This window comes from Anguilla anguilla, chromosome 7 (assembly GCF_013347855.1).
Source record: "Anguilla anguilla isolate fAngAng1 chromosome 7, fAngAng1.pri, whole genome shotgun sequence".
Classification (NCBI taxonomy): Eukaryota; Metazoa; Chordata; class Actinopteri; order Anguilliformes; family Anguillidae; genus Anguilla; species Anguilla anguilla.
The window spans coordinates 32198669-32225797 of NC_049207.1; the positions used below are offsets into that span (position 1 = coordinate 32198669).

Genomic DNA, 27129 nt, shown 5'->3' on the forward strand with positions numbered 1-27129 from the left:
ACTGTACTAAAAAGGACGACGACGCCGTAAACAACAGGTGTGGTGTTACGCACAGCTATTTTGGAAGATACCCAGGCGTCACAGATGCGCCTATATTTCCCAAACGGATTGTCCAAGACAATATATGACCACGCAGTCTCAAAAGGGACATCTCTACACGTAAAACCAACAGTAAGGTTTTATATTTATTCAATATTTAGTCCCAGATATTGACTGTAGAATGACATGGTATCATTTTTAAAAACTTTTTCTCGTTTATTTCGTTATTCAGTGAGCAGCGTTTTCACTGCTGTATAGGCATATCTTAGTGCTATTGTCGGGTTTATCTTGCTGCTATGACGGAATACGATTTTTTAGTGGTGAAAGAATATTTTTATTAATGCCAGGATAGACAATATTGTCCATTATGTCAAGGGTGGGGGGTGTTTTTTAGATGAGACTGCAGGGAGGGGGTGCGTGTTAAATGAACGACCGGAGCGACAATGGTGGGGCTGCGAAACTCCGTTTTCGTATCGTCTACTAATGAAACTGAAACAACGCGTTTCTGTTTTCATCTCACACGTTGGTTGCAGTAGCACCGAATGTTTGACTTTAGTAATCTAGGCACGCGGGCGTGCCCACCACTAGGGGCAATGCGCTAAGAGGTTAAGCACAAAAATTTACTCAATAGAGCTGCAATCTTCTATTCGATGAGTGGAAGCTCCTCAGCAACAACCAATCAAAAAATGGCTTTGCGTAACAGACTGCCCTTAACTAAAATGTTGCAATATTGTCACTAGAAAGCCGACACACTTGAGTGTTGTGATTTTTAAAAATTTATTTAAAAAATATATTTATTTAAATTAAAAAAATTAATTTAATTTTTATTAAAATCCTTTTTCACATTCATCTTGACTGAGGGGGCGGGACAGTTCAGGTGAGGGGGCGTCGTCCCCTCACGCCCCCCCGTGGGGCCGGCCATGCAGGAGCCGCTCAGTCTTTGTTGTTGGAGGGGGTTTTGCCCCTCTCTGAGAGAACCTCTACTGGCAGCAGTGCTTTAGTACGAGGATGTGGAATGACCTGTCTTAAAGCCCCATTGCATGTTGTGTATTTGTAGTCTGGCTTGGTTACAGGCCTTGTGTCAGTGGCTATTCGCTCTCAGCAACCTGTAGTAGAAGTAGACCTGATTCTGGGTAATGATCTGGCTGGTGGAAAAGTATTTCCTGCGCCTGTGGTTGTGGATAATCCAACTGGCTCTGTATTTGATGATACCCAGTCTGACCTATCCTCTCAGTTTCCTACAGTGTTTCCTGCTTGTGTTGTAACTCGTACCGAGTCACATATGTTTGAGGATATGGTGGGACCTTTCAGAAATATCTGTGGCTCCACCTGTTGCAACTGTAGAGTCTATGTCTCCTGATCCTTCTGCAACTTCTGAGTTAACTGTAGATTGTAAGCACTCCACTGATTCTACTGTAACTGAGTCATTGAGGTGACATTGTCCAGTCCTGTTACCTTGCCTGTTGAGTCTGATACCCAGCTAAAGTTTGGCAAGGAGCAGCTCAGAAGGCTGATCTTTCCTTAGCTAAGTGTATTGCAGCAGTGTTGCCAAAGAATGAGATTGATGCTTCTCATGTTGCTTACTACTGGGGGGATGGCATCCTCATGCGTAAATTAGCTCCTTCATCCGATGATGACAGTGGGTGTAAAACTACCTACCAGATTGTTGTCCCCTCTGGGTACCTTATGCAGATACTGAGTTTAGCTCATGACAATATACTGTCTGGTCACCTAGGGATAACTAAAGCCTATTATTGCATCTTGAAGCATTTTTTCTGGCCTGGTTTGAAAAGTGATGTTTCCAAGTATTGCCGCTGTTGTCATGCATATGTCAAATGGTTGGCAAACCAAACCAAGTTATTCCTCAAGCTCCGCTCCATCCTATACCTGTGATGGGAGAGCCATTTGAGAGGCTAATTATCGACTGTGTTGGTCCGTTGCTTAAGTAAAAATCTGGTCACCAATATCTCCTGACTTTAATGTGTGCTGCAACTCGATACCCTGAGGCAATTCCACTACGTTCTCTCAAAGCCAAGGTGGTAGTGAAGGAATTGGTGAAATTCTGTACCACTTTTTGTTTGCCAAAGGTCATTCAAACAGACTAAGGTACCAATTTTATGTCCAAAGTGTTTGCTCAGGTGTTAGAAGCGTTGGCTGTGATGCATCAGATCTCTAGTGCATATCATCCAGAGAGCCAGGGGGCGCTAGAGCGCTTCCACCAAACCCTTAAGACTATGTTGCGTACCTATTGTCTTGAAACTGGTAAGGAATGGGATAAGGGCAACCCCCTCCTGCTTTTTGCTATCAGAGAAACTGTTCAGGAGTCATTGGGTTTCAGTCCTGCAGAATTGGTGTTTGGCCACATGGTTCGAGGCCCATTGAAATTGTTGCGTGAGCAGTTGATTGGAGATTCTTCTCCTAACCAAAATGTGCTTGACTATATCAGTTCTTTCAGAGAGCATGTTCACCATGCCTGCGAGGTAGCGAAAGAGGCATTGACAATCTCCCAATCCAAGATGAAAGCTCACTTTGATAAAAATGCTGTTGAACAAAGTTTTCAATCCGGAGACTCTGTGCTGGCTTTCCTTTCTATCTCTGGTTCAGTACTGCAAGCCAGGTTTGCTGGTCCCTATGTGGTTGAAAAGAAACTGAGTGAAATGGATTATGTTATTCGCACCCCAGATAGGAGATGCAAGACTCATGTATGCTATGTTAACATGCTGAAGCCTTATGTTGCCAGGTCTAGTGAAACAGATACATCCACTTCAGCTGATGTGTTGCCTGTAGCTTTAACCTCAGTGTTGCCTTCTTCCTCTCCCCAGGAAGATGACTTAGTGATGCAAGATGCTCCTGCTCTGTGCGTTCAATTGCAGAATTCCCAAGTGTTAAGTGATTCAGAGACTAATCCGTCTCACCTCTCTGGGTCCCACAAGAGTGACATAGTCGGGTTGTTTGAAAATCATCCTGCACTACTTTCAGATGTACCTACCCAAACCACTGTCTTGCAACATGACATTGGTGTTGGTGATTGTCTTACCATCAAGCAGCATGCTTATCGTGTGAACCCCACAAAAAGAGCTCAAATGCAGAAAGAGGTTGAATATTTACAAAAGCATGGTCATGCTGTCCCTAGTTCCATCTCCTGGAGCTCTCCGTGTTTGTTAGTGCCAAAGTCCGATGGGACACCACGCTTTTGTACTGATTTCAGGAAGGTAAACAGTGTTACCAAGCCAGATTCATTCCCTCTTCCTCATGTGGAAGACTGTATAGACAGGGCTGGAGCTGCTCGCTATGTCACAAAGTTACCCTTGCTCAAGGGCTACTGGCAAGTGCCTTTGATGTCCTGTGCTTCCGAGATCTCTGCATTTGTTACCCCAGACAATTTCCTGCAGTATACGGTCATGGCATTTGGTATGTGTAATGCCCTGCCACTTTTCAAAGCCGGATGCGGAGGGTACTGTCTAGAGTAGCAAACTGTGAAGCATATCTTGATGATGTGTTAGTCTGCTCTGCTGATTGGCAATCTCATGTGGAAACCCTGTCCACTGTGTTTCAGTGTTTGAAAGAAGCTTCTCTCACCTTGAACCTTACAAAATGTGAGTTTGCCAAGGCTACCATCACCTACCTAGGCAAGCAGGTCGGTCAGGGCCAAGTGCGTCCAATAGATGCTAAGGTAACCGCTATCGCTAAGTTCCCTGTTCCCACTACTAAGCGGGAGCTACGTCGTTTTCTTGGCTTAGCTGGTTATTACCGAGGGTTTTGCTGTAACTTTGCTTCCATTGTGTCCCCTTTAACAGACCTCCTTAGCCTCACTAAGAGTTTGCATTGATCATCCTGTCTGTTACTTCTCTAAGAAGTTCTCTGCAGCCCAGCGTAACTACAGCACAATCGAAAAAGAAGCCCTAGCAATGCTCTGGGCCCTCCAGCATTTCAAGGCGTACGTTGGCTCTACTCCGCAGCCGGTTACAGTTTTTACAGATCACAACCCTCTTGTGTTCCTGAGTCGTATGTATAACAGTAATCAACGGCTTATGCGTGGCACTTATGGCCCAGAACTTCAATTTCGAAATCCATCACAAAAAGGGGCTTGATAATGTTGTGGCTGATGCCCTCTCACGCGCTACCTTAGAATGACACCAGTATGGCTGTCATCTTAAGGGAGGGGGTGTTACGTGTTACTGTGTCCTGTTATTGTTTTGCTTGTGTGTGTATGTCTTTAAGTTCTAGGTGCAGCTCACTGATGAGCTGACTGAGGGCACCCGTGTGAAGGTGTGGGCGGGGCCTATATAAGTGGCTCCTTGCTCTGTTCTCACACTCTCACTCCCTGACACAAGACACAGTTTTTTTTTGTTTTTTTTCTCCTGTTTTCACTGTTGTCTTTTTGTAAATAAATGTCCATATGTCCAATAAGTGTCCCTCCTTAGGTTGCGGCTTTTCGAGCCGGTCGTAACAGAAGTGAAACAAAAAGGTTCTCAGGAAAGCAGAAAGTTGGTATGGGCAGGGGAGTAAGAAAGTGTCATGCCATGTGAATCACCTCATAGAAAGATAGCTTACAGAAAGATATAAGGAGGAGAACTTGTAAACAGAAGTTTGAGACTCTCTTCTCGAACTCTGTGAGGAGTGCTTGAACAGTTTCTCCTATTTGGTCAAATAAAAGTTATATTGCTGAATTACTCTGCAACCTGACTGAGTTACTTGCCTCCATTGAAGGTAAAATCCATGACACCAAGCACTAGGTACACTTTAGGGTAGGAAAATGGCGAGCATTGTTAGGCTGAATGTCCTGTTCTCATCATTATGTTATGTTATGTATATTCTGGTATGACGTATTTTGGATGGTGTCCAACAAAGTCAGAATAGCAGTATTACTGTAATACTTTTGTATGGCTAAGACTAAAACAAAAATAGCAAATTGGTTACCTGGGAGGTTAGGGAGGAGTGAATCTTCCTAAGTATGTCATCCATCTCAAGAAGTTTGGGGCCAATGAGGGAGCTGTGTGGGCCACTCAAGTGGCCAATGTGGTCCAGGCCCAGGTAGTGCAGGATCAGGATGTCCCAGTCATCTCTCTTCAAGGTGCTGTCCAGATGACGTGTCACATTGTTGTCAACCTGGATAGTTTGATATTATGATACAGACCCACAAACAGAATTTAAGAAGCTTGTTTTATTTCAATTAATTTAGTTCATTTCACAGTAATATTCAAAAAACTTGTTTCAAACATTCAATAATGAACCACTCAATCAAAGCTAGGCAGGCAGCAATACCATTAGTTAAAGCTTTTGTGCTGTGCTCCACTGCCTGTGGCTGCAAGCTTGAATTTCAACTTTGCAGAATTTCAAGCCACATGGTTGACTTGCAACATCAGCAGACCGTAAAAGTTTGTGTAGTTACTGATTTCAAGCAAGTGATGTCATGTCCAACTGTTATAATTCTTCCTGTAAATCAGGTCCTGTGGGCCACAGGTATTTGCTCCAACCATGCACTATAGCACCTGATTTCACTAATGAGCTTAGGTCCTGAACCAAGGATACACAATAATTCATCAAATCAGTTTGATTTGGTTTGAGCAAATACCTGCAGACACTGCGACCCAAGGACCTGCAGATGAGTAGTAGTGGTGTAAACAGTCTCACAATGTAACATTATCAAATATTCGCAAACAGCAAAGTACAGAGAGATCCTTGATAAAAACCTGCGCCTGAGCGCTCAGGACCTCAGACTGGGGCGAAGGTTCACCTTTAAACAGGACAACGAACCTAAGCACACAGCCAAGACAACGCATGAGTGGCTTTGGGACAAGTCTGTGAATGTCCTTGAGTGGCCCAACCAGAGCCCAGACTTGAAACCGATCGAACATCTCTGGAGAGACCTCAAAATAGCTGTGCAGCAATGCTGACAAGAGCTTGAGAGATTCTGCAGAGAAGAATGGGAGAAATACCCCAAATACAGGTGTGCCCAGCATGTAGCATCATACCCAAGAAGACTGGAGGCTGTAATCGCTGCCAAAGGTGCCTCAACAAAGTACTGAGTAAAGGGTCTGAATACTTATGTAAAGGTGATATTTCAGTTTTTTTATTTTTACTAAATTTGCAATAATTGCTAAAAAAAAATCTGTTTTCATTTTTGTCATTATGGGGTATTGTGTGTAGATTGGTGAGAATAAAAATGAATTTAATTAACTTTAGAATAAGGCTGTAATGTAACAAAATGTGGAAAAAGTGAAGGGGTCTGAATACGTTCTGAAGCCATTGTATATGCAGTAGAAAAATCAGCGATGGACCCATATTTGAGGATTATGTACTTTCCCCTTCTTCAGAATTTCCTCCTTTATCACATTCCTCCCCACCTCTGTGCATGGTCCAAACCTTCACTACCACCTTCACCATTCTACACAGCTGCCATCTCATCCCTCACCTCTGTGTAGTCCGACACAAAAAACGAGGTTGTGCCATCATACTCCATGAAGTGCTTTGGGAATAGTCTGATCCAAGTGTCGTCTCCATAGAAGATGATCCTCTTTCCTATAGCCTTGGCCTGCCAGAGAAGATTGTCTTCCAACAAAACGGGTGAGTTCAGGTTCATAACCACATCAATGAAGCCAGGGATGCTGCCAGTGGTCAGTGCCTGGAAAAATGGAAGAGTGAGACAAAGACATACACACTGCTCAGGCATTCTTCAGTCTGCTGTGTGGGTTGGTGGCTTACTGCATGTAAACAGGACACTGGCTGTGTCCCAATACAAAGGCAGCTCCCTCGCTGCCTGCATCCTTAGAAGTGAGTTCCCTGTAGGTCTTTAGCCAATACTTTACAGGAGTACTCTGTAGGAAATCTGAACATCACACCCATATATACTTGTTGAACACCTCATTCCAAAATCATGGGCATTAATGTGGATTTGGACCCCTAGTTGCTGCTGTAACAGCCTCCACACTTCTGGGAAAGCTTCCCAGTCAAAAAAAATGGGCCAAGCCCAAAATGGCAAATTAAGCTTTTAATGGTCTTAACAAATCATTGGTCAAAAAATTAGCAAGAATTAAACAAATGCACTCCTGAGACCTCCTGTGCCACCATTTGCTTGTTTACTTTTGCTGCAGTGAACTGTGGGGAAAAGCTAGAAACAGGGAAATTCACTTATACAGTAGACAAATTAACATTATGTCAAATAAAAGAGTCATGTTTTGTTTTTGGTTGCATATCATTTGCTTGCCATGACTTCCTGATGTCTGTGACCGATCAACATTATCAGAGTCTGGATATCTAATTTTCAGGTTGTCCTACAAGCGATACAAAAACTCTTTGCATTTGAATGGATCTCTATGGGAATTGGGGGGTGGGACTAGATTCAGCTGTAAATTACGCTGATACAGTATGGAACACATTTGTTGGCTAAATGGCTGTAAGTCATCAAGGGTGCATGGTATCAAATGAGCCTCAAACCACTGTGCTGCTGCCAGATATGCAGTAGATAATAATAATAATAATAATAATAATAATAATAATAATAAATTTTATTTGTACAGCACTTTTCAAAAACAAAGTTACAAAGTGCTTTACACACATTAAAATAATAAAATAATACAAGATGTAGACAACAGCTTAAGGGACACATTAAAACAAAGTATATGAATAAATTAACATCAAAATAGGAGCAGCATGAAAAAGGGCCAAACAGAGGAACAGATACAGACACAAGGTTAAAAGAATATAGTAAATAACAGATGCTAAAAATATAAAAATAAGAGTAGAAAAGGTATTAAGAGGCTAAAACATTAAAAGCAACTTTGTAAAAATGTGTTTTAAGGAGAGATTTAAAACGAGGCACAGACTCAGTGAGCCTGATCTCCTCGGGCAGGGCATTCCAAAGTCTAGGAGCTCTAATCGCAAATGCCCAGTCTCCTTTTGTTTTTAACCTAGACTTTGGAATGACCAACAGTGCTTTGCCCGAGGATCTCAGGCTACGGGTTTGCCCATAGGGGGAGAGTAGTTCTGAAATGTATGTCAGTGCTAGACCAGACCTGGCCTTGAATGTGATGAGTAAAATTTTAAAATCCATTCTAAAAGAGACTGGCAGCCAGTGTAGGGATGCTAGGATAGGAGATATTTTTTTGGAGTCACTTAAAAGCCGAGCTGCAGCGTTCTGTACTAGTTGAAGACGACAGAGGGACTTTTGGGTAAGACAGGTGTACAGAGAGTTACAATAGTCAAGACGTGTAGAAATAAAAGCATGAACGACTTTCTTCAGATCAGAGCTGGACAGAAAAGCTTTAATTTTGGCAATGCTTCTCAGATGATAAAAACAAGATTGGATAACGTTCTTTACATGTTGAGGTCATGACGCCCAGGTTCCTAGCAGTGGGCTTTAGATTAGATGAGAGTGGGCCAAGGTCAATTTCAATCTGGGCTCTGGCATGGAGTGGGCCAAACAGTATAACCTCAGATTTTTTATCATTAAGATGGAGGAAATTATCAGACATCCAACTTTTGATGTCCGCTAGACAATTGTGAAGGGTGGCTTGATCATTTGGGCATAACAACGAAAATGAATGTTATATTTGCGTATGTCACCTAAAGGGAGCATATACAGGGAGAAGAGGATAGGGCCCAAAATCGAGCCCTGGGGGACACCACAGTGTATTGGGACTGGGGATGATATTGAATTGCCTATGCTGACTGAAAGGAGTCTACCACTTAAATATGTTTCAAACCACTTGAGGGCAACACCGGAGATGTCCACACATTTCTCCAGGCGGTTGATGAGGACTGCATGATCGAACGTGTCACTCAGATCCAGAAGGACAAGGATAGAGCAATTACCTGAATCAGCCGACAACAGAAGGCCGTTGGACACCTTCAGGAGGGCAGTTTCCGTGCTGAGGAGGGTACGGAAGCCAGACTGAAATTTTTTGAATAGGTTGTTATTATTCAGATGGGTTACCAGCTGAGTAAAAACTACTTTTTCTACAACATTAGACAGAAAAGGAAGTTCAGAGACAGGTCTGTAGTTGTTCAGAGAGGAGGGATCTAGGTTTGGTTTTTTGAGAAGAGGAAGGACCAGGGCAGTTTTAAAGTAGGCAGGAAAAGATCCAGTGGACAGGGAGCTGTTAACAACAGATAGAATATGAGGACCAACAGTAGGTAAAATCTCCTTCAGTAGTCTAGTAGGAACAACATCTAATTTGCAGGTGGAGGCTTTCATGTGAGCTATAGTTTTAAGAAGTGTTTCCAAGGATATTTGCTCGAAGGAGTAGAAGGAGCCAGTGGGTAAGCTAAGAGCTACTTCTACTCCTTTAGAGCTAGCCACGTTTAATAGGGGTTGGGTGCTGTCCATCTGAGATCTGATAGAATTGATTTTTTCTGTGAAGAAAGTTAAAAATTGCTCACAAAGGTCAGGGGGAGCATGCATGTCAAAGTTATGGGGAGCACCAACAACACACTCGATAGTATTAAACAGGGTTCTTGAGTTTCGATCATTTTTGGAGATCAAGGTGGAGAAATATTTCGCTCTTGCTCTTCAACCGCAACATTATAGTTTCTCATTAGGTCTTTCATAATTTCATAGAATACCAGTAATTTGCAGGTTTTCCATTTACGTTCAGCTTTCCTAAGTTCTCTTTTAAGGGCACGAGTGTGATCATTCAGGCAGGGGGAAACGCTGGTGGACGGGTTAGTCCGGCTTTTAAATGGTGCCACTAGTTCCAGAGTATCCTGACAAAGTGTTAAAATAATAGAGCTGATCATCAGTGGAAAGACAAACAGCTGGGGCAGTTGCAGTTGAATTAAAAGCATTACTGAATTTGCTGGCAGTTGAAGCGTTAATGATGCGGGAGCGGGTGGGGGCAGACAATTTTCTAGAGGGAGGGGCAGAGAACATATTAAAAACAATGATGAGATGATCAGAAACACACACATCAGTAGTTTCAAATTTTACAATGCTCACACCAGAGGACAGCACAAGATCGAGTGTGTGGCCTTGGTTGTGCATTGGCCCAGAAGCATGAAACACAAAGTCGAAGGATTCTGTTAAGTTCAAGAACTCCCCAGCCATCACATTGTTAGGGCAACACACATGAATGTTAAAATCACCAAGAAGGATAACTCCGTCATTTTTCGGCATAGCTAAAGATATCAGGTCAGAAAATTCAGTAATAAAAGAGCCATTTGGTTTAGGATGACGGTATACTAAAATAAACAAAGTGGGCTGTCGTTTATTTAGACAAAAGGCAAGGTACTCAAATGACGAGAATTCCCCAAATGAAACAGGGGTACATATATAATTAGCATTATAAATGACAGCTACTCCACCAACATGGCCAGAGAGTCTAAGTTTCTGTAAGTAAGAAAAAGTGGGGGGGGGGAGCCTCATTAAGGAGGCTAAAATCATCACATTTCAACCACATCTCAGTGAGGAGGAAAATATCAATATTACTTGACGTAATAAAGTCATTGCAGACGAACGACTTGTTATTAAGCGACCTAACAGAGCAGAACAGAGCAATTTTAACTTGGATGGGAGCTGTGTGTGTGGAGGCTTATTCAGGGGAGAACAATGCACATAGATTAGGTTGCTAATACTAACCCCTGAGCAATTAGGATTTCCACAAACTTTGTTTCCAATTTGAACAGGGATTAAGTGATTGGGGGAGCTACTCAAAGAGGTAGTGGTTCGACGATGTGGGCAAGAAAGCGAGTGCCGATTATTGACCGGTGTTGAGTCCAGGTGCGTGGTGAGTAATTAGTCACTTGCGTCCGGAGGATTAGACCGAGTAAAAAATGTTTGCAGAAAGGGCCCAGGGCATTGGGGTGGATTCCATCGTTCTTGTCTGGCTTGGCGCTCCCATAAAAGATTGAAATTGTCAATAAAAACCATATTGGGCGACAAGCATACAGACTGTAGCCATGTATGGAGACTGAGGATCCTACTCAAATGACCCGGTAGCCGACCGAAAGTGGGGATTGGACCAGAGATAAAAACATGTTTGCCACAGGAATTGAGTAAGTTAAAAAGACAAGTAAAGTCATGTTTCAGTATTATTGTTTCAAGGTATCGTTTGTGCCAACATGGACTATAACATTACGAACGTGAGGGTATTTTTCAAGTAGGCTCGGGGTATGCTCCAAAATATCTAGGACCGTAGCAGCAGGAAAACAAGGGGTCACTGCAGTTTTAGCCCTGATATTCCCGATAATGGAGTCACCGATTATCAGCGAACCCGGAGTGTGAGGCAGGGGGCTTCTGACCTGCGAGTTGGTTGTGTCCTGAGGGGCAGGCGGGGGGACACATGCCCATAGGGGGGGACGACGATGCTCCCGGCGGCGAGAAGGACGCATATGCGGTTCAGCAGCGCCACTTGGGAAGGAAGACGGCTGAGTGGAGGGCTCCTGCTGTCTGGACGGGGGAAGGCTGTCCAACTCCGCAAGGGCCTGATACCAGTTTGTGTTATCCAGCTGAGGGGCATCGGGTTGTACGTTGTAGGGGCAACCACTTCCCCGCTGATTGCTTCCCTGGACGCCGACCCAAGGCCCCTGACCAGAGGGTGTGGAGCAGGCCAGGGTCTTTGGTTTTGCTCCGAGCTGCGGCCAGGGATCCGCCACAGGAACAGATGAGATGATGGATTGTGCCGGCTCACCCGTGGTGTTGGGACCGAGCCAGGGGAGTGTGGCGTCGTTGTCTGCAACATGAGAGGCCGGTGCCACCAGAAAGTCCAGAAGCTGCTCATCCTCCTTTATTTGATATAGTGTGGAGATCCTGCCTTCAAGTTCAGCGATCTATTGTGTTAACTGGAGACAGCCTGAGCAATGAGGAGGGGAGGTAAGGGGAGGCATTATAGTTGGTAGAGGCTAGCTTAGCCACCAGGCTTAAAATAAAACCAGTAGGCATTCTTCGGGTTTTCCGAGTGGATGTCACAGTAGGAAATAACAGCGCGCCGGTCACTGTTGCTACTAGAGCCCGAGGATTCTTGATTCTGTATTTATGTTGGAAATAGTCGTAGACAAAGCTGGCTGTGTACAATTAAAAGACTAAAAAAGCTGGTAAAATAAAATGAAAAAATGATGGAATGATAAAAATAAAAAGAAACAAAATAATGAATAAAACTGCAGCAGAAGCTGCGAAAGAAAGTAGAAAAAGATATAAAATATAAAAAGCTGCGGGAGCTGAGAAAACTTAGACACGTCTGTTCAGCTCAATACCTGTTAAAACAAATATACAAGCATTGTTTCTCCTGAATACTTTTTCCATTGAGTTCAACAGGAAAATTAATCAAGAGCAACAATGCTTGTAGTATCTACTGCATATCTGGCAGCAGCACAGTGGACGCACCAGGCGTGAAGTCATTATCTTGCAGCAGTGTCTATACGACCGGTAACATTACCTACCGGACCGAATCGCAACACAGATGTTAGAGATCCATTTCAGAGATGTCTGTATGTATACTAACGTTTTCCTTTACCATGAATGTCAAATACATGAAACTGTACGTCATATTTTAAATGGAAGTGTTTTAATGGGCTATTATGCATGAAAGACCTACTAATTGTTTGTATATCGGTAGAGGATGTATAGGACTAGCTAACATGAATTTAGAAATGTGGCCTTGCAGGGTTAAAGCTAGCTGCAGTAGCCTAGTTAAGAAGTAGTAGTAGTACAGGGGCAGTGGTGAATGTGAACCGTTTTTGAGTTAAACTGGACATACCTGGCGTGAATCATTATCTTTCAGCAGTTTCTGTACGATCGGTAACGTCACCAACCGGGGCGAATCATAATACGCAGATGTTAGAAATCAATTTCGGAGGTGCCCGTATGAGTACTAACGTTATGCATTCGGTCTGTCGTAGCTAACGTTAAACACGGTGAAAATGCGGAAAGCGGAACAGTGTAAAGTGTGTGTTTTATTTGGATTTCGGAAATATAAATAAGTTTCCTGCAAAGATTTTACAGATGCAAAAGCAGTAGCTTAAATGTTGTATTTTTAGTTAGCCAGCAAGCCAGCATAATGAGTTGGAGATCTGCTTCAGTCGGAGGGGGGATTTGAACCAGGGTCTGTCATTCCTGCAAAAAGTGTATCTGATGTTTTTTATTATTTGATGCACGTAAAAAGACCAATGGGGAGACATATTCTTTGTGGGCTAGGAGCATTTCAGGCAGGAATAAGAAGGAGGATAAACCGCAAAATCCCCTAATTTTAGGGCTTTATTGCGTGGACGTGTTGTTTGTGAATTCTGAAGTGCAGTTTGTGAATCTGTGAAGTCTGTTGAAATGGGGTCAAAAGGTACAGAAATGAATGCTTTTAAGGGCTGAGTCTGTGGTTATCATGGTTATTTCTGTAGGGAACCCTGAAAAGTTTCAAACTCTCGGTGCTGTATAGGTATGGCACACATGCCGCCCCACCAAGCCACAACTTGGTGACTATATGACTATTTCCTGGCTTGCACAAGTGACGTTGCTAGATTTTAATTGGATGGTGAAACTGTTGCTGTTGCACTGTCTTACATCTTACTGTTGCAAATTGCTGTTATATTATAACCGACAATTCATTTTTTTTTTAAAACAGGAAAAATATACTGGCTATATCAAATCTAGGAAACATTCAGCGAGCCGTGTGATATTGACAGGAGGGCCGTACACGGGCTGCAGGCCAAAAGGTTCCCCACCCCTGACATACAGTTGAGGCCAAAAGTTTACATACACCTTGGCTAAAGACATTCAAACTCAATTTTTCACAACTTTTTTATTTTTTTTTTACATTCAAGGAGTAATGTAGGACTGTATAGCAATTAGCACATTCATACTGATATTGTCTTCTGTCTTTACTACCCAGTGTTCAGACAACTTGTTAACACGAGGAACAAAGTATAAGATGATGTAACTGAAAATGAAACAGCCGCATGGTTTATTATGATTATTTTTTCATTTCAGTTTTCACCACCTGTGTGGTTTGTAAATGGTGCAAAATGCCATGATACCACAAAATCATGAGTTTTACAGAAGGTCATCATATCATGAAAATCTCACACAGTGACACCCCTAGTCTAAATAAGAAAAAAAAAACATTTTGAATGTATTCTAACTTCTCCTTTTGTGTCCTTTTATTTTAAAACCTGAAATCAAAATTTTGAATATTGTGTGGTATATTCAGAGCTGGTCTTACCTTGATACGAGGCATGGTGACGGTGGGGGCCCGAGCCTTGGCCACAAAGCTGTGAGAGGAGCCCCACTCCACTAGATGTTGAGTGTATGGCATGTACTGCCGCCCTTTAGCCCCAAACACAAAATCTTCCCTCAGAGCATCTATCAGTACAATCACCACTCTATGAAAGAGAGGCACCAGGATTGTTGAGGAGTTGGGATTATTACCTGCAAAACAGAAACCATTGCACTGGAATATTCTGGAGAGCAGAATTTCTAACAGGTTATTAAATTCTATATGCACTGCATCTCAACAACACTCGATTTGCAACAGGAGGAAAGAAGTTCTTATCAATGAAAATGCATTTGTATCAAGTGATCGATACCCATGATTGCAATTGATTAGTCAGATACAAGAAAAAATACAGTACCCACGTTTTGTGCTTAGTATGTTAGTCTGGGTTGCAAATTTGTATCATGCTAAATTCACCAGTCCAGAGATGGGAAAACTACAATACATTTTGTTTCATTGGTTTTATGTGGTTAGCTAACAAAACACTGCCAGGACATCTCTGCTGACATCCACTACAAATTTTACCATAATGTTTAAATCTACCACATCTTAAAGACAAGATTAATAAACTATTCTGATTTCATTTTTGCTCCTCATAGTGCACTTTTACATACGGTTTCATTTTTATTCAAACAAGTTATTTAGTTAATTAAAGCCGCAAACGGCGTTGGAAGGGGTCCAAGCATTGGCAGCATCGCGCCCCCTATGGAGCGATTTTAAAATGGCTTTGTCCTCATGATCATATGCCTTCACCCAACATATCTACTGAATATCATGATGATCGTATGAAATATTGATGACTTATGGCCAATTTTGAGCTAAGAGACGCTGTCGGATGACTTAATTACGTCGCCATGGATGTGTCCTGGCCGCTTCCCGTCAAGGCCTTTACTATGTCGTAACACTTAGATGGCATGTCATAACACTTAGATGGTCCGGTGTGCATGCACAGCTGCAGTGATTCTGCGCCGCAAGTAAAAAAGGCGTCACACTAGTGTTGTCACGATACCGAAATTTTGACTTTGATACTGGTACCAGGTTTAGTATTACGATACTCAATACTGAAATGATACTTGAAACTTAAACGGTGCTAATTCGATACTCGGTACCTAACGATACTGAAATTACCTTAATAGATCAGAAACGTAATGTCCACAAGGGTTGACCTCATTTTTCTAATTCATGGTTTATAAACAACCTGGTTCATGAACAACCTGTAAGTTGAAGTCTCTTCAACATATGAATATGCATAGGCCTATAGTGTTACAACACTGAACAATAGAAAAATATGTTAAATATATTTCAAAAAGTAAACAGTTGTAAAGTAAATACTCTTTAAAACAGGTCTTTCACCTTTAAATAGATTTAAAAACAGCATATTTTAATAACAATAAAGCATCTATCTATAATAAAATCTTTCCAAATTGGAACACCTATTGCTACTGAAGTGAACTGAGTCAAAGCTTGCGCTGTATCCAGGAAGTGAATGCACAAGCGCAGGTCACCTCACTTGCCAACCTTAGTTGCTACTGTCATCTAGCGAAGATTCTGACAAACTACACTTTTCATCCTCTAAATCAGTAATGCGGGAGACACATTTCCCTGGCTTTTACATTTGAGGCAGAACTACCGAACGTTGGAAAATTCAAATACGAAACCGTTTTTTTTTTTTTTTTTTTTTTTTTTAAGTACCGAGAAAGTGCTGAAGTTTTGGTATACCTTGCAACACTACGCCAGACACATATTCCAATCCATTGCTCAGTTTAGCAGAGAATGCACATTTCAGAGCGCCTCAGAGACAGATAGAATAACACATAAATACACATTTCAAATAATAAATACGACATTGAGAAAAAACGAAACAAAAGATGAGTTATCAAGTCGCGACCTATGCGCAGAGCAGCCGACCGTTTTATTTATTTATTGGCAGATGAGAAAATGTTCGGTTACGCTGACCTATAAAACGCTATTCCAAAAGCAAAATCAGACATGTTAAACATCGTTAGAAAGCTTATACTCTCACCTACGCAATAAATGAGTTGTCAATGAAGCCAAGTTGCCCTAAAAAAGAGCGACAACGACGTAAGCAACAGGTGTGGTATTACGCACAGGTATTATTGAAGATAGCCGAGCCAGGAGTGACAGATGCGCGTATATTTCGCAAACGGATTGTCCAAGACAATATATGACCACTCAGTCGCGAAAGGGACATCTCTACGCGTGAAACCAGTGGTAAGATTGTATAATTATTCAAAGTTTAGTTCCAGATATTGAATGTAGAATGACATGGTATAATTAAAGAAAAATTGTCTCGTTTATGTCGTTATTCAGTGAGCAGCGTTGTCACTGCTGTATTGGCATATTTTAGGGCTAATGTCGGGTTTATCTTGTTGCTACGAAATATTACATTACATTACAGGCATTTGGCTGGCGCTCTTATCCAGAGCGACGTACAACAAAGTGTATAACCATAACCAGGAACAAGTGTGTCGAAAACCCTAGAGGGCAGTAGCCTACCGTTCCAAGTGCAGGGAACAACCGCATAGTTCAACTTGGACCCAGTTGGTTAAACTGATTAACGCTAACACAAACAAGAACAGCAACAACGCAGTCTATGAGAACATTCAAGCAATAGTTAAGACGAGTTAAGACTAAGTCACCTACGGAACAACTACCTAGTTACAACCCTAAGCTTACAGTCAATGTAGACATTAAATTGAGAATACGATTTCTCTCAGCACAATGACGGATTTAAAGACTAAACGAACTCACCCGATATTGTCTTCAAATGGACTGAATTATTTATTTAGACAATGGCAAACTACAGCATAAAGTGCGTCTTTTGTTTATATTCAATATTAGTAATTGCAGCGAGAAACTGCAGCTGTAGGTCGTTATGTTATGGTAGCAACGGAATGAAGCGGACTATATATGTATTGGACTACCGTCATTGTGTCATTATACCAGCGTGTTTTCGCGCGTTTGCACAGAAACGCAGAACCTATCAATAAAATGGTTTAGCTATTTCTCAGCATAATGACAGATTTAAAGACTTAACGAACTCACCCGAAACTGTCTTCAAATGGATCCATGCCAAAGAAAAGTAATTATTCATCCTCTCAAAGCTTGACCGTAGCGTATTATTTATTTAGACATCTGCAGCGTAGGCCTACAGCATAAATTGCGTCTTTTGTGAATATTCAATGTTTGAAATTGCAGCGAGAAACTGCAGCTGTAGACACAAGATAGTCTGTTATCTCATGGTAGCAGCGGAACGAAGCTGACTATATATGTATTACCGTCATTGTTTTATTATACCAGCATGTTTTCGCGCGTTTGCACAGAAACTCAAAACCTACCAATAAAATTGTTTAGCTTTTTCTCACCATAATGACAGATTTAAAAACTTAACGAACTCACCCGATACTGTCTTCAAATGGATCCATGCCAAAGAAAAGTAATTATTCATCCTCTCAGAAAGCTTTTACTTTTGGTAGCCTATCCTAGCATGCACGCTAGGTGGCACTGTCAGACCGTGCTTTCACTGCTAAAAACTAGACCTTACGGTGTCGGATTACTTGCGTCGCCATGGTTGTCCCTTGCCGTAAAGAAGTTAACTCGATGTTGTAACCGTTTAGATTTGGAGCTCCAGCTTTTCCGCACCCCACCTAATGAAAAAGTCCAAATGGTGTGCAAACCATACGGCGGACATAGGTGCTTCCAATAGGAAAGTTGTAGAACATTCAGATGCATCAGTCGATGAAGTTTTGTGTTGATCAGACTTACGATGTGGGAGTTATGACCTTTTAAAGTATGATCCTTTGTTATAGCGCCACCATCTGGCCGACATAGGTGATTTTTAGTGCCTGAGTAGTGGGGGGCCATAGGAACCCACCTACCAAATTTGGTTGGTCTACAACTTATGGCTGCTGAGCCTCAGACATTTTAGCTGAGAAAACTGTCACGCCCCAACTAAAAAGTCTAAATGGCGGGCAAACAATATGGCGGACATAGGTGGGGCCAAAGGCAAAGTTGTAGAGCACATTCAGATGCATAGGTCGATTAAGTTTTGTGTTGATCTGACTTATGGTGTGACAGTTATGGCCTTTTATGCAAAACCCTTTGTTATAGTGCCACCATCTGGCCCACGTACGTGGTTTTTAGTGCCTGAGTAGTGGGGGCCCATAGGAACCCACCTGCCAAATTTGGTTGCTCCAGGACTTATGCTTGCTGAGCCTCAGACACTTTTAGCGGAGAAAAATAAGAATAATAATAATAATAATAATAATAATAATCCTAACAGATACAATAGGGTTCCACCAGCTTCGCTGCTTGGACCCCTAATAATCCTAACAGATACAATAGGGTTCCACCAGCTTCGCTGCTTGGACCCCTAATTACAGACCTGTGCGTGGAATCATGCAGGATGCAGGCAAGATTACTGATTTGGAGATGCCTGGTATTATACAAGTATGAATACAAAGTAAAATACCATGAAGGTAATTTTGTCACATTTTTTCCTACAGCATTAGCTTCCTTCATTTAATACATTTGACTAGGGATGGGCAGGGTTACCTGACTAGTCATTTAACCCCTTAGTGCACAAGCCAAATTTTGCCAATCCTTGCCCATTTAGGGGGTACCATATTTAAAGCTTTATAACTCCAGATGTGAACACCACAGAGACTTGAAAAATGGCTTAAATGAAGCAAGACATTTGTACCATTTACAATACTAACTTAGATTATTTCTTCTTAAATTATGAATATAAACTAAAGTGCCACCATACAGGTGTAGCATGAAAGAGGGGGATTTACTCCAGTTGTAGTCTGAAGATTTCAGACCACGGCGGAAGATGGGCAGTGAGGGAGTGATTCATAGAGGAACAGGGAGTTCCTCCACTGGGGAGCTAGGGTGGAGAAGAACCATGGTAGGGACAAGCGAGAACCATTCACCCAGATGGTAGGGGGTGCAAGTTGCCTTGCTGCCACAGAGTGGAGTAGTCGAGCTGGCATGTACGGTTGAATCATGTCCTGTAAGTAGGCAGGGCCCATTTTTGTTGGCTGCAGTGTAAGTGAGGGAAGGTTGAAGACAAGTCAGGCAGCAGAATTTTGAGTCATCTGTAGTGGTTGTATGGCAAAAGCTGGCAGGCTTGCAAGGACGGAGTTGCAGTAGTCAAGACGGGAGGTCACCATTGCCTGGAAAAGTAGCTAGGTGGAGTGCATTGTCAGGTGTGGTTGACTCCTCTTTATGTTGTACAGGAGGAATCTACAGGACCGTGATGTTTCCTTGATGTGCTCCTTGAGGTCCAGCTGGTCATCCAGGACCACCCCCAGGCTCTTTGCAGAGTGAGATGCAGTCACTGTGGTGCCATCAACAGTGATTGAGGGCTCGCATTGTAGGGAGGTCTTGTAGGGGATAAACAGCAGCTCAGCCTTGTTGAGGTTCAGGTGTTGGCTGGCCATCCAAGTTGAGATGTCAGCGAGGCAGGAAGATATTCTATCATTAACTTGTAAGGCAGAGAGAGGGAAAGAGAAGAGGAGTTGTGTGCCATCTGCATAATAGTGATGAGAAGCCGTGTGAATTAATAACTGAACCAAGATATTTAGTGTATATGGAGAACAGTAGAGGGCCGAGTACAGATCCCTGAGGGACTCTTTTAACAAGGGGATGAGGAGCAGAGACCCCATCCAGGTGACCTGGTAGGACCTATCTGCAAGATAGGAAGCAAACCAAGCTAGGGTAGTCACAGCCTACCACCTCAAAGAACCTAAGCAATTTATATCATTGGTTATTGTTTTAATATTTAATATTGAAATTCATAATCATGAGTTCATTTTATGAGACTGATTAATTATGAGACTGATTATACTTTTGCACCATTTGATCATCACATGAGGTAATATACTTATATCTCCTGCATTCCTTTGTGCCTACTAGTGAGGGCAGACAGGTTTTAATTATTTATCCTCACTGTTCTACAACTCGTAGAGGTGTTTTCCCCTCAAAGGAGGCCAGAAAGTCATCTGCTGAAAGGGAAGAGGGAGATGGGGGTGGAGGGGGAATGAGGACGGAAGAGAAGGTGGAGAACAGTTTGCGTGGGTTATAGACACATGCGCTGATCTTAGACTGGAAAGATCAACAAGGCATTTTCGCCTAGAGAACTGCCACTCACTGGATATTTTCTCTTTTTCGGACCATTCTCTGTAAACCCTAGAGATGCTTGTGCGTGAAAATCCCTGTAGATCAGCAGTTTCTGAAATACTCAAACCAGCCCGTCTGGCACCAACAACCATACCATGTTCAAAGTCACTTAAATCACCTTTCTTCCCCATTCTGATACTTGGTTTGAACTTCAGCAGATTGTCTTGACCATGTCTACATCCCTAAATGCATTGAGTTGCTGCCACGTGATTGGCTGATTAGATATTTGCATTAACGAGCAGCTGGAACAGGTGTACCTAATAAAGTGGTCGGTGAATATATATTTTTTTGCTGCACCAAATAGGGTAGGGACCGGAGCAGGTTATTGACTGGCACATCATCTTTGCCATAAACACACAGATTCAAAATAACTTTTTGTGACCTCCGATTGCCTCAAACGGACGTTGTTAGTACCGGCAAGGAAAATTTATTATTTATGTTTTCCCTTAGCCAGCACTTTCAGATTTGCTTTTGTTGGTCACTCTAGCAGCAGGAATACAATTTAATATAGTCACTGGTTTAAAAACTCTCATGTCGCTTTGTCAGAAATAGAACTGACATCCGGGTGGGCCGAAAAGGAGTCTCGGAATTTTTCTCTACATCTAATTTCTTGAAGAGTCTGGATGCAAACTTCCAATTCAGAAATCTTTTCCAACAGTTTAGCATTATAAATACATTTATTACAAGTGAAAGTACCACTAATGGCAGAAAACACATAACTAAACATATTTCACTTACAGCAAAGGACAGGTAAAGAGGAGGGAAAGAACGGGGAAGCAGGCATGATTACATTTACTTATGTATATGTGAAGCATTGGAATAAGCTGGCAAAATGGCGGTCTTCTTGGTCTTCTTGGCTTCTTGTATCAGGATGTGGTTGAGTTCAGTAAAGGACAGAGAATCCGCAATGTTTGAGAATCGGTGAGTGATAACTAGTATATTATCAAATATTTTAGTAGCTGTCGTTTTTAAAGGGGAAAAAGCAATTTTGTTCGTGAAAATTACTGAGCAAACAATCAAAAGAGCAAACAATCCAAACCGCATCTCTGATTTAAAGAGTAAACCGGACTTGGTTTATCTATAATATCTATATCTATCTTGTCTTGAAATGAGCAAATTGCTAATTGGGTTGTCATTGGGTCTTTCAGAAAGATAATGACCCTAAGCATACATCAAAGTCCTGGAATTTTTGAAGGACACCAAAATCAGTCCTGGAGTGGAAAGCCTCAATCCCATTCAGGGAATCTGTGGTGGTAGCTCACGGTTAAGGTCCATGCTTGAAAACTATCAAATATGGATGAGCTGGAGCAATTTTCCATGGAGGAATAGGCTAAAATCCCTCCAAAGACTTGTGCCAACCTAGTTAGGAACTTCAGTAAGAGGGTGCTATCAGTTGCGAGTCAGAAAGGTTACAATATTGACTGGAGTTTCTGTCTGTCTTTTTGTACTGTTCTTGTTCTTGGCAAAGTAAAAGGCATACATTTAACATTGCTCTTGTCTCTGTCTCTCTCTTAGAACGTGAATGGCTCTGGGTTCTCAGAGCTGGATGTGCTACTTCTGATAGGGACACTGGGTAATGTGATCAGCCTGGGCTCCAGCAGCTTCATTGAGGAGGAACACCAGACCTGGTACTTCATGATTAACACACTTTGTCTGGTCATCTTTCAAGATGTCTGCTGCAAGTATTTTCGGGAGAGGAGGAACTCCAGTGATGACGACTCTTACTTAGCCTCCAAACAAGATCTCCCCTCCTTGCTGTCTCCCATATCAGAGCAGGGCATTGGCTCCCATAAATGGTTGGCACTATCTACACCCCTGCTGACCTTAGCCTGCTGCCGCCTCCTGCGGTCTCTCAACCAGACTGGGGTGCAGTGGATGCACCTGCCTGACCTGAGCCATTGGCTCAACAAGTAGGTTGTGGAACTTGTCCTTGCACTTGGTATAGATATGTGGATTTATAGGTAGGGCACAGGGCCTGGGGCTGTGATGCAAGTCTTGCATGCTATTCTAATACCATTGTGATACTAATTCTAATCTCCATTTAGCCTGGCAAAGGCTGTGGAATTCAGAGTAATAAAGTACATGTATTCGGAAATTATTTCAAATGAATTCCAGTGAAAGCATTTCTCAATTTTTAGAAGTCAAAATTCTGTATGTGTAAATGGGGTTGTACATGTCATAACTGTATATGTAAGAAAAACAGACTGGAGAGAAGTGGTTCAATAGCAAGATAAAATTTAAAGGTAACAAATGGTGGCCATTAGTGACCTCTGTAACTAGTTATTGAGTGCAAGCTCAGATTCATGTTCGCTAGCTTGCCGCAAACCGGCTATGAAATTTTCACATTTCAAATAGCTTGCGAAACAAGAAAAAAATGTCAACAATTCCCTAAAAATCAGTTTCCTTTATTTATTCATTTATTTATTTATTTATATTGCATTTTTTCATACAAGTCTGTAGCACTAAGTGCTTTACAGAAATAAGAAAACTAAATAAAATAACACAAAATAAAACAGGGATACACCATACGTAATTTATAGAAAAATCCCCCTCCAATCCCCTGCCCTCCACCAGAATAAAATAAAACGGATTAAAAAAACAATAAGATAATAAAAACCGCTTAGCGCCAAATCGTTGCCCATTTAGGGGGTACCCTATTTAAAGGTGCAGTGTGTAGAATTTAGTAGCATCTAACAAAACGGACTTGGCAGAAATGGAATATAATATTCATAAGTATATTTTAATTAGTGTATAATCCCATGAAAATAAGAATTGTTGTGTTGTCGTTACCTTAGAATGAGCCCTTTATATCTACATAGGGAGCGGGTCCTCTTCCATGGAGGCCGCCATGTTGCACCGCCATGTTTCTACAGTAAGCCCAGAACGGACAAACAGCTCTTGAGAGGGCCTTTCGTGTTTTTTTTTTTTTTTTTTGCGTTTTTACATTTGGTGGGTGGCACGAATGCACCGGTTGGAAGACGAAGAAGAAGAAAGAAGAGACTGAGTAGTCATATATTGTCTTGGACTATCCGTTTGTGAAATATATGCGCATTTGTGATGCATGGGTACCTTCCAAAAATTATTATTGAGGACTTCTGGGCATAGCTAAGCCATATGTTTGCTGATAGACCTAGCTGACATCATTTTCTGGTGTAAGACAGAAGCGGATAGAAATATATCATTGATTTACTGTCTCTCTCTCTATCTCTATAGATAAGATTTCATCATTACTATGTAAGTATTACCGCTCAAAGTATTTCGGTTATAGATGTTATTTTTGAAATTGAGTGTCTTTAAATAGGTTAATGATATTTTATAATGAGGATATTTCACATATGTAATGTAAGCGTTAGTTATTAGTAGTGTAATAGTTTTTTTGTTGGATCATGTCTTTCTATAGCCGCGTTTCCACCAAAAGTACCCGGAACTTTTAGTCACAGGAACTACTTTTCAAGGAACTAAAAGGTTCCTTCAGCCCATTGTTGTCTGCGTTTCCACCGCGGTCTAAAGTCCCGCGAAGATTAGGCAAATTAGCCCACTGACGTATGAAAAAGCGACGTTGTCGTCGGTCTATCTGTCCTATGATTTCTTCTGTAACCCCATACTACCACCGAAGTAGCCTACATTATTTTCTAATAACCGGGACAGCCCGGAGGGGTTTATTCCACTTATATACAACGGGTTATCAACAATGACTATATATGGTTACTTTTGTATTTATTGATTTTTATCGATTTAATTGAAATTGAAATATTCTTCTGCAGCCGTTTGGGCATATTTTACCTTTGTCAAGCAAAACTGTCCTTGGTAGTTGAACTTGGACCGTTGTTATGCAACAAATAGGATATAACAGGCCAATAGTCAGATTGTAACCGTTTTATATATCCTCTCAAACACATTCATTATGTTTTTATGCGAACATTCACTTTCATGTCTTGACATCCGAGGCGACAGAATGCATTCACATTTCCAATATAACTGGCAACAACAGCAGAAAACATGCACACGTTGTAAACAATTTGCTGTTGAATTGATTACTTTCTCATCGTCAATTCCATATAGGCTAATCGCAAAATGACAAGAATAGAACGAAAACTGTTCCAGCCACCGTTTGCTTTCCTTCAAAATTACTGCTAGCCGAGCAGCGAAGTGTGCCCTCCGGATGTGAACCACGCACCATAAATTAGTCCATAGTCTTCCTGGTCTTTTTGTGGAATTGAAGAATGGCAAAGTAAAATTACGGCAGTCTGAAAAAGGAAAAGGGAGGATTACTAGAATTAACCTGTTATTTTACCCTGACAAAAAGTGCGGAAGGTGATTTCCATTTTGCTTTTACTGTATCACCAATGTAAATTACGCAGAACTACCGCATACCTCACATAACTGTATCAAACGTTTTGAGTCAATTACAACGAGCTAACAAAGAAAATCCAGAAGAAAATATTCAGCAACCGAATTAAATCGTTTGAATGTTTTGGTACGTAATATGCCGTCCCAGCACGAATGCTTAGCATTTTATAAAACAAATACTAAAGCAAGAAAAGAACAGAAGAGCACACGTTATAATTCCAAGACGTTGGCAGGCTATAACCAAAAGTAGGCTACTGCGCCGCATAACATGCAAGTTTGATTTCAAGTTATTATGAAAATAAATCGGTTTGCGGCTGCAGATTTTTAAAAATGGCGGTTTAAATAAAACACTGCAAGTAGTCGACCAATCAGAAATTTTTTGCGCTTGCGCCCCACCTCAAAGGTTCCGGTACTTTTGGAAATTACTACCACCCGAGCAGGGACTTTTTGGGGGGTAAAATAAAGACCCCGGAACTTAATTTAGACCCTAGTTCCTGCGGTCGAAACGCACTGAGTTCCTCAAAAGGTTCCTAGTTCCGGGGTAAAGTTCCTGCGGTGGAAACGCGGCTTAAATGTTAACACGTTTCTCCCATCCTAAATGACAGCAAATCTAATCTCAAGCCGTTACTGGCTAGCGTTAACCCTTTCAGACCCTGTGCACATTACAATGTACACCACTTGTTTGACCTTTTTTTAAAATGTTTTGTGACATTTTTCACCACATGAGGGTATTAGTTCATCTGATTGGATGTTCAACAGCCAATTAGGCAACAGCTTAGTCCCGCCTGCTTTCTTTTGAAAAAAATACACTGCAGGGAAGAGAGGCATGGCAGCACTACACACTTTTTTTCATATTTAGTGATATTTCACCCATGATTGTTTTGTTTTAATATAATATTTAAAGATGTATTGTGAAATAAAAAGCCCAATATCATATGTTTCATTCAAATTTTTAACATAGGATTTTTAAAAATGTTGATGTACATTTCAGTGGACGTCAGGTCTGAATGTATACTATTGGACCTGACTGTCTAGTATTGATGAGAACACTTACTACTGTAAAAAAATAGTGCATCAGAACATAAGAAACACTGGATAAAAGGCTGAAATATGTCTTATGCAGAATATACAGCACTTGAGGTCCTGGATCTTACAGACAATGGGAATAGCTCAGAGACTGAGATTTTGGCTAGCGATGATGAAGAGGGAGAGGAGACCACTGCTAGATTTTCAAGAATTGGTGAGTCTAGAGAGTAAGAAGAAATCTATCATGAATAGACATATTTTTAGGGCTGTACCAAATAGTTTTAAGTGTTGAAGCTTCGTTCATAACATTGACATTCAAATTCTAAATCAACATTCGAATGTTGCGCATGTGGCCTTTTTTTTTGCATGCGTATTCAAAACTATTCATTCATGAAACCAATGGGGTTTTTCTGCGCAGTTTCAGATAAAGATTAGTATACACTATTCATGCCCTTATTATTTGTGTTGATGAAACTGTTAAATTAATTGAAGAATGTTGATTTAATAAAAAGACTAACTTGTATAATCAGGTAAATCACTTTATTCACAATGAGGATTTTTCTTTTCTTTTTTTCGATGACGTGACATTCAAAGCTTCATTCGACAACCTCAATAGAAGCTTCAACTGTCAAAAAAATGACATTTGGTACAGCCCTACATATTTTAGTGTAGAAAACTGAGTATTACATGTAAGGAATATGTGGATAGATACATTTTTGTTAATGATTTCAGGAGACGTCAGGGATGAGGCAGTGCCAGTAATAGAGGAAGGAGAAAACAGGGATGTGCCAATGATAGGATATGAAGTTGAGGTTGAGGCAGTGAAAGGTCAGGATGAGGAAAAACAGGAAAATTAGTGTGAGGATTTAGAGATAAACCCATTACCCAAAGAAGATCCTTATGCAAATCTGACAAAAAAGAAGGACACTCAGTGGCACCGTACCCCCTATACCCCTGTAGTCATTAGCTGGGAGGATCCTGCCCCAGCGGTCACTGATGGCCTGACTCCTTATGACAACTTCAAGCAGTACATTCCCCAAGAGATTTTTGAACAAATGACCACCATGACTAACATATATGCCAAGCAAAGTGCTGTTAGGGGGTATAAAAATGCATCAGTTTAAGAGATTGAAGCCCTTATAGGCCTACACATGGCAATGGGAGTGCTGAATTTGCCCAGAGTGCAAATGTATTGGGAGACAAATATCAACATTGGACTGTTCCGCGATACCTTGCCCCGGGACAGATTTTTTCAGCTCCGCCCCAACCTACACGTGGTGAACAACCATGAGAAGCCTCCTGAAAACACAGA

The 27129-nt window shown here is 41.5% G+C and overlaps 1 protein-coding gene across 2 annotated transcripts in view; it reads right to left on the reverse strand.

Annotated features, from left to right (window-relative positions):
- pigg (phosphatidylinositol glycan anchor biosynthesis class G) overlaps positions 1–27129 on the reverse strand; it is a 213341-nt gene that overhangs the window by 181632 nt on the left and 4580 nt on the right. For both annotated transcript variants that reach the window (XM_035426304.1, XM_035426303.1), the window contains exons 2-4: positions 14187–14392; positions 6455–6664; positions 4960–5148 (exon numbers count right to left, since the gene is read on the reverse strand). In XM_035426304.1, coding sequence (XP_035282195.1) covers positions 4960–5148; positions 6455–6664; positions 14187–14392 — 605 coding nt within the window. The remainder of the gene's footprint in view (positions 1–4959; positions 5149–6454; positions 6665–14186; positions 14393–27129) is intronic.